Source organism: Pleurodeles waltl, chromosome 1_1 (genome assembly GCF_031143425.1).
Source record: "Pleurodeles waltl isolate 20211129_DDA chromosome 1_1, aPleWal1.hap1.20221129, whole genome shotgun sequence".
NCBI lineage: Eukaryota > Metazoa > Chordata > Amphibia > Caudata > Salamandridae > Pleurodeles > Pleurodeles waltl.
In genome coordinates, this window is record NC_090436.1 from 8907397 (window position 1) to 8923125 (window position 15729).

The 15729-nt window shown below is 44.3% G+C and overlaps 1 protein-coding gene across 2 annotated transcripts in view; it reads left to right on the forward strand.

The window, feature by feature from the left end:
* The window catches only part of INO80B (INO80 complex subunit B), a 57367-nt gene that overhangs the window by 23645 nt on the left and 17993 nt on the right, over positions 1 to 15729 (forward strand). For both annotated transcript variants that reach the window (XM_069205655.1, XM_069205647.1), the window contains one exon: positions 13871 to 14043. In XM_069205655.1, the coding sequence (XP_069061756.1) occupies positions 13871 to 14043 (173 nt within the window). The remainder of the gene's footprint in view (positions 1 to 13870; positions 14044 to 15729) is intronic.

Here is a 15729-nt window from a genome sequence, read left to right on the forward strand (position 1 = left end):
GAGGCCTGTCCTTTATCCCTTTCAAGTTAACAAACTTGCTGGGTCCACTCCAGCTGTTCTTCTTGATCTGATGGGGATCAAATGCCCCACACCCAGCCCATCCTGTCACCAGGCCGAAGCCATTGTCTGGAGGAGCAGTGTTCACAACTTATTAGGGTATAGCATTTGCTGGGCAGCTGCCGGAGAGCTAATGCAAATTAACCTCCAGGAGCTCAGGCCAGGAAAGGTACCTTTCTAAAAGTTACTTTTCCATAATATTTATTTTATTAACAATCCAAATTCACCAATGTATTGGACTTTTAATAAAAATATTCTTTGAATAACTTTTTTAGCTGCTCTCTTTGAAAAGTTACAAACTATACATTTTAATATGTAATCTGACATTTTCTAGGATCCAGCTGCAGCCCTTTTAGTGAAAATAGTGCCCGCGGGCTTGCCCGTATATGAACAAGCCAACCTTATTTTCGCACATGAACCACTTTTAAATATCAGGCTTACCTTGTGGGCGGCAAGGTGTACTTAGGGGTGATTTATTAATGTTTAAAAGCAGGATTTCCCACCTGTCTGAAAGGACTGTTTGGATAAATGTGACAGTAGGTTTTTAGGCTGCTGCAGTCAGGGTACACATGACTGGCCTGAAGCCATGTTTTCCAGAACCCCTCTGGTTGGCACAATGAGTGAGCAGTCCACAGGTGGCACTTCTAATCCCTGGATACATTTGCTGTACAGTATATTAGGGACTTAAAGGCACAGTAAATATGTCAATCAAGGGTAAGCCAGTGTAGCCGAGTTTAAAGAGGGAGCACATTCACTTTACTCGTGGTAATAAACAGGGATAAAGGTGCCCTGAGTTCTAAGTGTAGCAAAAATGGAATCCAGAAAAAGGAAACAATCTGGGGTGACCTTGTAGGAAAGGCGGATTTTCTACAGGCAGCATTTCCTCAAAAAATATTTTATAGCTCAGTATTAAGATTGTATGCCCTCTGCCCATTTATTTGCCCCCATGACACCCACAGTAACATTTATTTAGAAGCAAACTTGCACTGCCCTGTGATCTTGGACCTGTGTAGTTGGCCATGCCACACGGCAGCTCGTTGTGGCTCGTTGCCACTGGCAAAAAGGAACTTCATTATTGTATTGTATTGTAATCGTATTTATATAGCGCTTACTACCCCTGAAGAGGCGTCAAAGCGCTTTTCGATGAGTAGCACGCTAATCTGGAATCCAACAAGAATTAGTGATGGATTAGTATCGTTAAATAATGAGTACAGTTTTAGTATTATTATGAGTTAATTTGAGCCGCGGATATGAGAGTTTGTTAGTTAGATTGACTGGAGTAATGGAGGGGTGGAGGAGGAAAGAAATCCAGAAGTGTTAATTGGGAGTATATCCTTCATTTACTCAACCCAAAGGCTTGGGATGAGTAAAGGGGGGCGGAGGGGGAAGAGTATGTGGAAGGGTTAGGGAGAGCATAGTAGCAGGGTGAGATAAATGCAGGAGAATTTAGTAGGGTTGTGTGGGAGGTCACAGTAGTAGAGTGAGGTTTGGTGAGTTAGATGTGGAGGTGGAGGGAAGAGCTTAGGCAGAGTTATTTAGGAGATGAAAGTGGTAGAAGGGATTTGGGATGAGTCAGAGTGAGAATGGAGGATAGTTTGATAGAGACATGACATAAGAGTGATGAGTAGATAAGTGTGATAAGATGAGAGCAGGAATTCATAGATATCTAGTATAACAACCCACCCAGGAGCCATGCAATGATCCACGAACATGCCAAGCACAGAAACAACATATACACATACATACATACATATATATATATATATATATATGTGTTCGATGGCATGTGTAGCTGCAGATACACATGCTTTGCACATCCCGCCATCTAGTGTTGGGCTCGGAGTGTTACAAGTTGTTTTTCTTCAAAGAAGTCTTTTCGAGTCACAAGATCGAGGGACTCCTCCCCTTTCGGCTCCATTGCGCATGGGCGTCGACTCCATCTTAGATTGTTTTCTTTCCGCCATCGGGTTCGGACGTGTTCCTTTTCGCTCCGCATTTCGGTTCGGAAAGATAGTTAGAATCTCAGAAAATTCGACGGTATTGTTTGCTTTCGGTATCAGGTTAGGTACAACAGATCGGCACCGAATTTTGAAGAGCTCCGGTGGCCCTTCGGGGTTTTCGATCCCCCGTCGGGGCCTGGTCGGCCCGACCACGTGTCTCTTCAAGGCTAATGGAACGGACCCCATTCCGCTTCTGCCCCAAATGTCACAAGTATCCGTATACAGATCAGCATCTGGTCTGCAACTTGTGTTTGTCTCCAGAACACAAGGAAGATACTTGTGAAGCCTGTCGAGCGTTTCGGTCGAGGAAGACATTAAGAGACCGAAGAGCGAGAAGACTACAGATGGCGTCGGCCCCGACAGATCAAAAACACTTGGAGGAGGAAGAAGAAACCTTCTCCATCGAGGATTCGGACTCTGACGAGGTCGATCCCGAACACACAGCAAAAACCGTGAGTAAGACATCGACACACAAAACTCACGGGAAAACCACTAAAGCCCAGGGGACGCCACCGCCAGCAGGCCATGGCTTAACCCGAAAAATAGGTGACCGACCATCGGCACCAAAAAATGTGTCGAAGACTTCCAACTCCGGTTGAGAAACCGGCACAGAGCAGACTCGACCCCGAGACAGCGGGTCAGAGCAAGTTCGGCACCGAGAGGGCGGCACCGAAACGAGTCGGCACCGAGAGACCTGAACACCAAAAATTAAAAAAGTGTCGTCGGAGCCGAAAAAGACAGCCGAAAAAGTTTCCATTCCGAAACATCCGGCCTCGGAACCGAGAACAGGTTCCTACACAGAGGAACAGGGACTGTCCTCACAAATGCAAGGACATAAGTTCGGATAAGAACTAGAGTCAATGGAGCCAGACTACACTCAGAGAAGGCTCCACATCAAAAAGGACACAGGGAAGATAAGTACTCTTCCCCCAATTAGGATGAAAAGAAGACTTGCCTTTCAAGAAAAAGACAAGCAGCCACAGGCAAAGGTGGCAAGACAAGTAACACCGCCACCATCTCCACCACACTCAAAGCACACATCACCGGTAGCCACTCCACCACTGATGCAGTCCCCAACTCATACTGGAATGAGTCAGGATGATCCTGACGCATGGGATCTTTATGATGCACCAGTATCAGATAACAGCCCGGACTGTTATCCAGCGAGACCGTCGCCACCTGAGGACAGTACAGCCTACACACAGGTGGTGTCAAGAGCAGCGGCCTTTCATAATGTCACCCTGCATGCAGAGCCGATTGAGGATGACTTTTTATTTAACACACTATCCTCCACACATAGCCAATACCAAAGTCTCCCTATGCTACCTGGAATGCTAAAACACTCCAAACAGGTGTTTCAGGAGCCTGTGAAGGGCAGGGCTATAACTCCAAGGGTGGAGAAGAAATACAAGCCACCGCCAACCGACCCTGTATACATAACGCAGCAATTAACACCAGACTCTGTGGTAGTAGGGGCAGCTCGCAAGAGAGCGAACTCACACACCTCAGGAGATGCACCACGTCCAGACAAAGAAAGTCGCCAGTTCGACGCTGCGGGGAAAAGGGTTGCAGCACAAGCGGCCAACCAATGGCGAATTACCAACTCACAGGCATTGCTGGCGAGATATGATAGGGCTCATTGGGACGAAATGCAACATTTCATTGAACACTTACCCAAAGAGTTCCAAAAAGGGCACAACAGGTGGTGGAGGAAGGACAGAGCATTTCGAATAATCAAATATGCTCTGCAATGGATGCAGCAGATACAGCTGCTAGGACAGTAAATACAGCAGTGACCATAAGGAGACACGCATGGCTGCGTACATCAGGATTCAAGCCGTAAATACAACAGGCCGTACTGAATATGCCATTTAACGGACAGCAGTTGTTTGGGCCGGAGGTGGACACTGCAATCGAAAAACTTAAAAAGGACACTGATACGGCCAAAGCCATGGGCGCACTCTACTCCCCACAAAGCAGAGGCACATTTCGTAAAACACAGTTTCGAGGACAAAGCACAGAACCCTCAACCTCACAAACAAGACCCACTTATCAGAGCCAATATCAGCGGGGAAGTTTTCGGGGACAATATAGAGGGGGCCAATTCCAAAAGAGTAGAGGGAAGTTCCAAACTCCCAAAACTCCTCAAAACAAGCAGTGACTCCCATGTCACAAATCCCCAACACATAACACCTGTGGGGGGGAGACTAACCAAGTTCTACAAACATTGGGAGGAAATAACAACAGACACTTGGGTCCTAGCAATTATCCAGCATGGTTATTGCATATAATTTATCAAATTCCCTCCAAATGTCCTACCGAAAACACACAATATGTCAAAACAACACATAGATCTTCTAGAACTAGAAATCCAAGCGTTGTTACAAAAAGATGCAATAGAACTGGTACCAATTCATCAGAGAGGAACAGGAGTTTACTCGCTGTACTTTCTCATACCCAAAAAGGACAAAACTCTAAGACCTATATTAGATCTCAGAACGTCAAATACCTACATCAAATCAGATCACTTTCACATGGTGACGTTATAGGATGTAATCCCATTGCTCAAACAACAAGACTACATGACAACACTAGACCTAAAGGATGCATACTTCCATATACCAATACATCCTTCACACAGAAAGTACTTAAGGTTTGTATTCCAAGGGGTACATTACCAATTCAAAGTGTTGCCATTCGGGATAACAACTGCGCCAAGAGTTTTTACAAAATGCCTGGAGGTAGTAGCTGCACATATCAGGAGGCAGCAAATACATGTGTTCCCGTACCTAGACGATTGGTTAATCAAAACCAACACGCAAGAACGGTGTTCACAACACACAAAGTATGTCATAGAAACCCTACACAAACTAGGTTTCTCACTCAATTACACAAAGTCACACCTTCAACCGTGTCAAACACAGCAATACTTAGGAGCAACAATCAACACAACAAAAGGGATTGCCACTCCCAAGTCCACAAAGGGTACAGGCATTTCACAATATAATACAGGCCATGTATCCAAAACAGAAGATACAAGTCAAAATTGTGATGAAAATACTAGGCATGATGTCCTCATGCATAGCCATTGTCCCAAACGCAAGGTTGCACATGTGGCCCTTACAACAGTGCCTAGCATCACAATGGTCACAGGCACAGGGTCAACTTCTAGATCTAGTGTTGATAGACCGCCAAACATACATCTCGCTTCAATGGTGGAACAGTATAAATTTAAACCAAGGACGGCCGTTCCAAGACCCTGTGCTTCAATACGTAATAACCACAGATGCCTCCATGATAGGGTGGGGAGCACACCTCAATCAACACAGCATCCAAGGACAATGGGACGTTCAGCAGAGACAGTTTCACATAAATCACTTAGAACTATTGGCAGTATTTCTAGCGTTGAAGGCATTTCAACCCATAGTAAGCCACAAACACATTCTTGTCAAAACAGACAACATGACAACAATGTATTATCTAAACAAACAGGGAGGAACACACTCCACACAGTTGTGTCTCCTGGCACAGAGAATATGGCATTGGGCGATTCGCAACCACATTCGCCTAATAGCACAGTTTATTCCAGGGATTCAGAATCAGTTAGCAGACAATCTCTCTCGGGATCACCAACAGATCCACGAATGGGAAATTCACCCCCAAATACTAAACACTTACTTCCAAAGATGGGGAACACCACAAATAGACCTATTTGCAACAAAGGAAAACGCAAAATGCCAAAACTTCGCATCTACGTACCCACAAGATCAATCTCAGGGCAATGCGTTATGGATGAGCTGGTCAGGGATATTTGCATATGCTTTTCCCCCTCTCCCACTCCTTCCGTATCTAGTAAACAAATTGAGTCAAAACAAACTCAAACTCATACTAATAGCACCAACCTGGGCAAGACAACCTTGGTACACAACACTACTAGACCTCTCAGTAGTGCCTCATATCAAGCTTCCAAACAGACCAGATCTGTTAACTCAACACAAACAACAGATCAGGCATCCAAATCCAGCATCACTGAATCTAGCAATTTGGCTCCTGAAGTCTTAGAATTCAGACATCTAGACCTTACACAGGAATGTATGGAGGTCATAAAACAAGCAAGGAAACCAACCACAAGACATTGCTATGCAAATAAGTGGAAAAGATTTGTTTATTATTGCCATAATAATCAAATTCAACCATTACACGCATCTGCTAAAGACATCGTAAGCTACTTACTGCATTTACAAAAGTCAAAGCTAGCTTTTTCATCCATTAAAATACATCTTACTGCAATTTCAGCTTATCTGCAAATTACGCACTCAACTTCATTATCTAGGATCCCAGTCATAAAAGCATTTTTGGAGGGCCTAGAGAGAATTATTCCACCAAGAACGCCACCAGTACCTTCGTGGAACCTTAACATTGTCTTAACACGACTCATGGGTCCACCTTTTGAACCCATGCACTCATGTGAGATACAATATTTAACATGGAAAGTAGCGTTTCTCATTGCCATCACATCTCTAAGAAGAGTAAGTGAAATACAGGCATTTACCATACAAGAACCCTTTATTCAAATACACAAGCATAAAGTAGTTTTACGAACTTACCCAAAGTTCTTACCAAAAGTCATATCACCGTTTCACTTAAATCAAACAGTAGAACTACCAGTGTTCTTTCCAGAACCAGACTCTGTAGCTGAAAGAGCACTACATACATTAGACATCAAAAGAGCTTTAATGTACTACATTGATAGAACAAAACAAATACGAAAAACAAAACAACTGTTCGTTGCTTTTCAAAAACCTCATACAGGGAGTCCAATATCCAAACAAGGCATTGCCAGATGGATAGTTAAATGTATTCAAACCTGTTATCTCAAAGCAAAAAGAGAACTGCCTATAACACCAAAGTCACATTCAACTAGAAAAAAAGGGGCTACAATGGCCTTTCTAGGAAACATTCCAATGACTGAAATATGTAAGGCAGCCACATGGTCTACGCCTCATACATTCACGAAACATTACTGCATGGATGTGTTAACAACACAACAAGCCACAGTAGGACAAGCAGTACTACAAACTTTATTTCAAACAACTTCAACTCCTACAGGCTGAGCCACCGCTTTTGGGTAGATAACTGCTTACTAGTCTATGCAAAGCATGTGTATCTGCAGCTACACATGCCATCGAACGGAAAATGTAACTTACCCAGTGTACATCTGTTCGTGGCATGAGACGCTGCAGATTCACATGCGCCCACCCGCCTCCCCGGGAGCCTGTAGCCGTTTCAAAGTTGATCTTGAACATTTGTAAATTTGTAAATATATCACTGTAAACCACATTATGTACATACATATTTACTCCATTGCATGGGCACTATTACTATAATACACAACTCCTACCTCACCCTCTGCGGGGAAAACAATCTAAGATGGAGTCGACGCCCATGCGCAATGGAGCCGAAAGGGGAGGAGTCCCTCGATCTCGTGACTCGAAAAGACTTCTTCGAAGAAAAACAACATGTAACACTCCGAGCCCAACACTAGATGGCGGGATGTGCAAAGCATGTGAATCTGCAGCGTCTCATGCCACGAACAGATGTACACTGGGTAAGTGACATTTTCCATATATATATATATATATATATATATATATATATATATATATATATACATACACACACACACATATGCACATACAATACATAATTAGAATCATGGGTAAAAAATACTTAGTCAAACAGGTTTAAAGAGTGTGTGTGTATTTTATTGTTATGACATAGTAGCAATACATATTTTCTAAAGAAACTATAAATAAATAGAAATATAGATATAATCTGAAAAAAATATTTATCAACATAGGCATATGCAGTTCATAGTTGTTTGAATAAGGTGGTTACTCGAGTAGTTTTCTGAAGACAAGAAAGTTATCTGTGGCTCTTATAGTTGGGGGTAATGAATTCCATAGTTTAGCTGCTTGGACGGAGAAGGATGTACCACCTATAGTCTTTTTCTTGTATGGTGGTGTTCTAAGGCGGGGTGCCAATCTTGAGCGGAGGGTTCTTTGTTGGATGTATTTGGTAATTTTCTTTCTGATAAAAAGCGGTCCTGTTCCATGTATAGCTTTGTGGGTGATACAAAGCAGCTTGAAAGTGCATCTTCTGGCAACGGGTAACCAGTGTAGTGCTCTCAAGGCAGGGGAGATGTGGGCTTGCGGCTTTTTATGTAATGGTAGCCTGGCTGCGGAATTCTGGATACGCTGTAGTTTTTTCATAACAGAAAGAGATGATCCATGGTAGAGGCCATTGGCATAATCCAGTTTGGATAGTACAAGCGAGATAGTAGCTTGCACCTTGTGTGGAAATCCGAGGTGGGGGAAGATGTGTTGTAAAGTCTTTAAGGTGATGAAGCTTGTGCGTGCTAATTTGTCTACTTGGGCATTCATAGTTAACTTGGAATCCATGGTGATTCCTAAGTTTTTAACTTCCTTGGATAATTGAGGAGGTGGTCCGAGATCGTCAGGCCAGATGCACAGAGGGCCATAATTTTTCCAGTCACCACATATGAGTATTTCTGTTTTGGAGGTATTTAGTTTGAGATGGCTCCAGGTCATCCACTGATCAACGGCTCTGAGGCAACTGAAGATTTGTGAGTTTTCAATGTTTTTGGGGCATTCTAATTTAAGTAATATTTGTGTGTCATAGTTGTAGAATGTGAGATGGAAATCATTGATCAGTTCTGGTAAAGATATCATGTAGATGTTGAAAAGCAAAGGTGAGATGAATGATCCTTGGGGGACCCCTGCTTTTGTGAGGTAGGGTTCGGATGAGAAGGGGGGCGAGTGGATGATATTCGATCTTTTTTGAAGATAGGAAGTAATCCAGTCGAGAGCAATCCCTTGTATGCCGGCTTCGTGGAGTCTTTGAGTTAGGGTGTCATGGTCAACCGTATCAAAGGCAGCTGAGAGGTCCAAGAGCAGTAGTGCAGCAACTCCATTTCGGTCGACAGTGTTTTTAAGATCGTCCCAGATTGCCATGAGTGCTGATTCAGTGCTTCTTCCTGGGCATAATCCAGTTTGGAAGTCTGAAAGTATAGAATTGTCTTCAATGAATTGTGACATCTGGGCGAATGCTGCTCTTTCTATCAATTTGCCCAGGAAAGGTCCATTTGTGAATGGTCTGTAGTTGTTGGGGTCTTCCGGGTATAGGTTTGTTTTCTTTAATAAAGGTCGTATGTATGCCTTTTTCAGGTCTGCAGGAAAAGTTCCTGAAGTTAAAGAGTTGTTGATGATTCTTCTTACAGGTGTGGAAGCAGAAGTAGGTAGAAGGATGTTCTTGAAGATTTGTGGTGGGCAAGGGTCAGAAGGGCAACCAGAAGGTCTGATTGCTATGACCAAATCCATAAATTCATCCTGGGATATTTGTTTGAAGGACTGTAGAGGTTGGGATGGTATATTCTTAAAGGGTATTTTAGGAAAGGGGTTGGTGCTGATGGTTTTCTTCTGTTTTAAATAGGAGTCCAATGTGTCTGCCTTGGTTGTGTAGTGAGTTGACAATTTGTTTCTGAAATCTTGAGTAGTAGGATGACTTCCTTCCATGCATGTAGGTTTTCGAAATTCATTGAGAATTTTATAAAATTCCTTGGTTGTAGATTGAGCATTTTGAATTCTGTCTGAGTAGTATCTTTTTTTTAAAGCTTTTTTGATTGATGATTTGTATATCCTGTTAAGTTTGTGTAGCTGCAGTTTGTCTTGACTGTTGTTTGTTTTGAGCCAGGTCCGCTGCAACTTTCTGATTTGTTGCTTTATCTTTTTAAGTTCTGTGTTTCTCCAAGGTGTTGGTTTTCTTTTGTTGTGTTTAGTTTTTCTGAGTGGTATTAGGACATCAAAAGCTTCCTGTAGCCACTCATAAAGTTTTGGTACAGAATTAATTGTATCAAGATCTGTGTTTGCTGTTAGTTGTGTTTCTAAGTGATCCAAATTGAGTTTGCTCCATGGTCGATAGGTGTATGTATGTAAGTAGTTGTGGGGTGTGTTGATTTGTGGAGCTGTATGTCGGAAAGTTATATGGTGGTCTGACCAGGTGATTGGTGTGATGCTATGAATAGTAACGAGTTCAGGCTTAGCAAAAATGACATCTAGGATGTGACCAGCGATGTGTGTGGGATTGTGTACAATCTGATGTAGGTTCAATGCGAGTAGGCCAGTGGTGATAGCTTTTGGATGGGGCATATTGGGTTTGTCAAACCAAATGTTTAGATCCCCAAGAATGCATAGATTGGAGTATAGCGTAATAAGGTTTGAGACTGTGTCTAGAAAAGCATCTGGGAAAGTGGAGTTGTTAGGTGGAGGTCTGTAAAGGAGGAGAAAGTTACAGGAGGAAGTTGGAGTAGGGTGGCATCTGGTAAGGAGGGCTTCACAACCTTGTATGGAGATGTTGTCTGTTTTACTGAGGTTCATTGCCTGTTTGAATATAATAGCTAGTCCACCTCCTCTCTTGCCTATACGGTTTTGTGTGATGGTTTGATAGCCCGGAGGAACGGCTTCGTGCAACACTGGTGCCATGTCATCTCCCAACCAGGATTCCGTAATGAATAGTAAGTCAGGTTGTGTGTCTGTGAGCAGGTCGTAGATGTGGTGCTTGTTTTTTGAGAGTGATCGAGCATTTATGAGCTGGCAGTTTAGAAAAGGTGTGTTAGTTGTAGTGTTGTTTTGTTTAGTAGAAGGGTAAGTAGTGTAATGTGAGCTTGAAGCAGGAGTGTTGCAAGTTGTGATAACTGTTTGAGGCTCACAATAGTCTTGCTTTTCAACATAGTGTTCCTCTTCCAGCAGGTTAAGGAGGCATTTTGTTGGGTCTGTGTGTGTGGGTGGTGGACTTGGTGGCTGAGAGAGCCATGAAGAGTGTACTGTTTTTTGTAGGGTAGTTTTATTATGTAACAGACAAGGGGATGCGAGGTTGCTATGGGTGGTATGTTTTTTATTTTGTTTGCGTTTAGTGTGGATGGAGTATGGGTTAGGGGTGGTGGAGGAGCATGTGGATCATGATGTAAGGCTCTATATTGTGCAATGAAGGAGAAGCAAGTGAATGAATGTTGCTGGGATGGGATGCTTGTGGTAGGTGTGTGTGAAGAGGGGGGGGCTAGGGGTGGAGATAGGACGGAATTTGTATCATTTGTGTAGTCCTGGGGGTGGGAGTGGGTATGACGATGAGTGTAATGTAAGTTTGTGTTGCTTTGAAGTGTTGATGTTTGTGGTCGGTATTGTTTTTGTGGAATAGTGAGAGGGGATATTGGTGTAGTTGTTTTTGGTGAGGGATTTGTATGTGAGTTAGTGCTGCTAAGTGGAATTTGAGTGTTGGATGGGGTGTTGATGTGTTTTGGAGATGAATGTACGAGGTGTGTAAGAGGTGATGGATGTGTGTCAGGGGAGTTAGTATTAGTTGTGATGACCGGAAGAGGTAATATGTGTGGTGGAGTGAAATGTGGGGATTGTATGGTTGTGTGTAATTGGTGAAGAGAGGGGAAGAGTGTTTGTAGATGATGTGTTTGAAGGCATGGTTTGGGCATTGTTATGATGACAGGTGGTCTGTGTGGAGCAAACAGAGGATAGTGTTGTTGGTTAGTATGAGCAGAGAGTGTGTATCTGGGAGACTGAAACTGAGAGAAATGTATGTTGTAGTTTTGTATTGTGTGGGTGATGGCAGGTTGTGTTAGTGGGAGTGGACAGAGTAGTGTTTGCTGTGAGAATGAAGGTGTTTGACTGTAGTAGTTGTGGGGGGTATGTGTATATGTGTTGTATGTAGGGTATTGTGTTGGGTGATGGGGCAATGCAATCTGTCTGTGGTCAGTTTGTGATGCATGAGTTAAATTTCTTTGTAGAATATGTGTTTGCATGTTGAGGGATGTGTAGGGGCTGAAACCATTCCTGGTCATATGTGAATTGGGCAGCATTTCTCGCCCTAGTCCCTACCTGTCCTGCATAGGCCCAAACAGACAACTACCCTTGTCCTCTCCACCCTTTGCCTCGACGCCCGGGCTGAGACGCCCTGAATCCTAGCCTTTTATAGCCCTACTGGCCAATAAGAAGCTGGTCCTAACCCTAGCCAATCCAAATTCAAGCCCTGATTCAACCAACTAATGGGAGACCCAGCCCTAATCACCAATCATAGCCCTATTCCTGACCACCAATCACAGCCCCAGCACTAAAACCAGCAACCAATCAGAATCTCAGCCCTATCCACCAATCGCAGCCCTAGAACCAACAGCCAATCAGAATCTCAGCCCTATCCACCAATCCCAACCCTAAAACCAACAGCCAATCAGAATCTCAGCCCTATCCACCAATCGCAGCCCTAGAACAAACAGCCAATCAGAATCTCAGACCTACAGCCAACAGCCAATCAGAATCCCAGCCCTATCCACCAATCATAACTGCAGCCCTGGAGCCAGCAACCAATGAAACACCGTCTCCCAAACAATCTATCACAACAGCATATGCAACAACCTAAAGGAACGTATATAAGGAGCAAGTTAACTGAAGTCCAGTCCCTGTGGTCAGGGGGAAGGCAACTGCTGCTCTATTCAGAATCTCCTTGGATACAGACAGGCTGAATCCACACTTTCAAGCTAGCAGAGTCTACTTTCCAGGTAAGGGGGAGATTGTTTATGAGACAAACACTGCAATAGTGCTGGGCGCACACTCTAAAATCGGTCTTTTTTAAAGGCAAAAATACAGGGGGGCAGACAGTTTTTAAGCACAATTTAAATCACACAAACAGATTAAAACAGTCTCCTAAAAGACACACTCTGCAAGATGTAGGTAGTCTTTTTACTTAGGAGAGTTAAAAGGGTGGGGGGGGGAGGGGGGGTGCCACAGACTAGCAAGGCTATTCACACAAGTCACGGCAAAAACGATTTTCAAATAAATACCACTTTAAAAGAGGCCAGGCTGCCTGAAACACAGAGAGTCCACAGTAAAACACACACAGGTAGCTGAAACAAACAATTTTGAACAAATACTACTATTTACCCAGAAAAATCTCTGGGCTCCTTACCTAGGTCTTTTTGTAATCCTTGAACACTGGGCTGTATCAGGACACAGGGGAGATGCACAGAGGCTCCCAAAATGGAATGAATCTGTACATTGTAAATATGCATTTTATTATCTCCAACATTTGATCAATGGTTTACTGATCAATTGCTGTTGTATGTTAATTATCTCGCTGGTAAACAACTTCCCTTACTTTTGTTTTGATATGGACCATCTATTGTCCGGAGACCTGTTTTTATTGACCACGTAGGAAGGAGGTTATTTGCAAAGAGTGGGAATGGGGTGAAGTAATGAGATTGGAAATGGAACGGTGTATGGGGAAACTGGAGGGGATGAAACAGAAAGAGGCAAAGCAGAAAGGTGGTAAGAAGGAATAGGAGAGATGTGAGAGCAGGAGCAAGTTGGAGTGAGTGAAAACCCTGGAGAAGAGGAACGAGGTAGAGAGAACAAGAAGGTTATTCTACTGCAGAACTGAGAATAATGTAAGGTTAGGAGTTTGAAAGTGAGGTGCAGTGAGGCAGATTCTATCAACCTTCAAAGCAGACCAGAGGGTTATCTGCAATAAATACATCGGTTTAGTTGGGTGAGCTTTTTCCCCTCTGTCCCTCATACAGTGCTCTGTGTATGTGCACCCAGCAGCTTGAATGGGGGGATTTCCTGCACCCTGTGTCACTTCTGCCATATGGGGTCTTTGGCAGAGAGGTAACCCGTGTGCCTACAGCCTAGCTCTGGCTCTAAGTGTTAACTTGAGCTTCTTGTGTTTCTCAGATGAAGACAGTAACCTTGACCCACTACCCCTGTCAGACATGGTATCCGAGGGGTTCGTGAAACGAGAGGAGGACGAAGAGGAGCGCTGGCTGGAGGCCCTGGAGAAGGGAGAGCTGGACGACAACGGGGAACTGAAAAAAGAAGTGGACGAGTCTCTGCTCACGGCCAGACAGGTCAGGCGTTGAGGATACCTGGTTCTGGGTGGGGAGGTGAAGATGGCTGAGGAAAGGCAGGGCACTGGTTGGATTGGCAGAACCACATTGGCTAACTGCTGAATGGGGTGGGAGTTTACCAGCAATTGTTGAAAGAGCTGAGATTCTGCTGAGTGTTGCTTAGATCCGGTGAGGAGCATCCATTGAGACATAAATACGTAATTGTTTTCTTAAACATTCTATTAGTTGGGTTTAGGTGAGATACTGGTGATGGTGGTTTTATGGGGCTAAGAGCTTCCTGCGAAGATTAAATATGAGGATGTTCTACCAGCAATGGTATAGTCGGTGCTGCTGGTGGTGGGCCACGATTTAAAGAGGGGAAGGAGCTTCCCGTGATGGAGATGGGGTTAGAGCAGTGATGCTTACATGAGGTGCCGTTATGATCTCGCTACTAGTGGAACACACTAAAACTAAAACCTAATAAAACTGGATCAGCGAAGCATGAAACTCGAGCAGAATCACCAACAGAACAGTCAGGTCCAGGTTGCTTCTGTGAACTATGCATGGTTATTAATACTTCCTAACTAGGAGGGTAGCCCACGGCAGAGCTTAGGACCTTGGATTCAGAGAAAGTTGCTACCAAAACAGGTATGTTTAATGTGTGGAATCTGAGAACCTTGTGGCAATTCAAGGCAAAAGTTTAGACATTTTGTTGAGGGGAAAATTGCCTGCATGGAAGGGAATGGCCTTAAAACTGACCTGCCTTCATCTTCAAACTGCTAAATTTTGAATCGTTTGAGCTTTATCAGGGCTACCTTCAGCAGACCCAACTAGAGTATGTCACAGTAATCGGTTCTTGAGAGTAAACAGGCTAAAACCACATGACGTTCCATTGGAATAAAGGGCAGAATGGTTCCTCAAATGTTTAAAAAGTAGAAGCAGTGGGGCGTGGCCAAGATGACAGACGGGTGAGACATGATTACCTGTCCCTCCCTCCCTGCCATACTAAAGTCTTTCAGTGCGCCCTGTCTGACGAGTGCAGCAAGCCCGTGTGGAAGCGGGGGATGATAGCACATGACCCGGAATCGTTAGAAGTGCATGGAGGCTTGGAGCCTTGGACTCTGTGCACACTATCTCTCACTTTGAGATAGTATATACAGAGTCAACTTCCTACACCACTTCCCCACACGGGTGCCCCTTTCAGCCAGCAGACGACCACGGGCCACGCCTATCATTCCAGGTCTCTCCCAGCACCGATCCAGGCCCCCACTTTTGGCGGCAAGGCTGGAGGAGATAATTAGGAAAACAAGGAGGAGCCACTCACCAGTCAGGACAGCCCCTAAGGTGCCCTGAGCTGAGGTGACCCCTGCCTTTAGAAATCCCCCATCTTAGTTTTGGAGGATTCCCCCAATAGGATTAGGGATGTGCCCCCCTCCCCACAGGGAGGAGGCACAAAGAGGGTGTAGCCACCCTCCAGGACAGTAGCCATTGGTTACTGCCCTCCCAGACCTAAATACACCCCTAAATTTAGTGTTTAGGGGCACCCCAGAACCCAGGAAATCAGATTCCTGCAACCTGAACTACAAAGGAGGACTGCTGACCTACAAGCCTGCAGAGACAACGGACGACGACAACTGCTTTGGCCCCAGCCCTACCAGCCTGTCTCCAGAGTCGAAAACCTGCAACCAGCGACACATCCAACAGGGA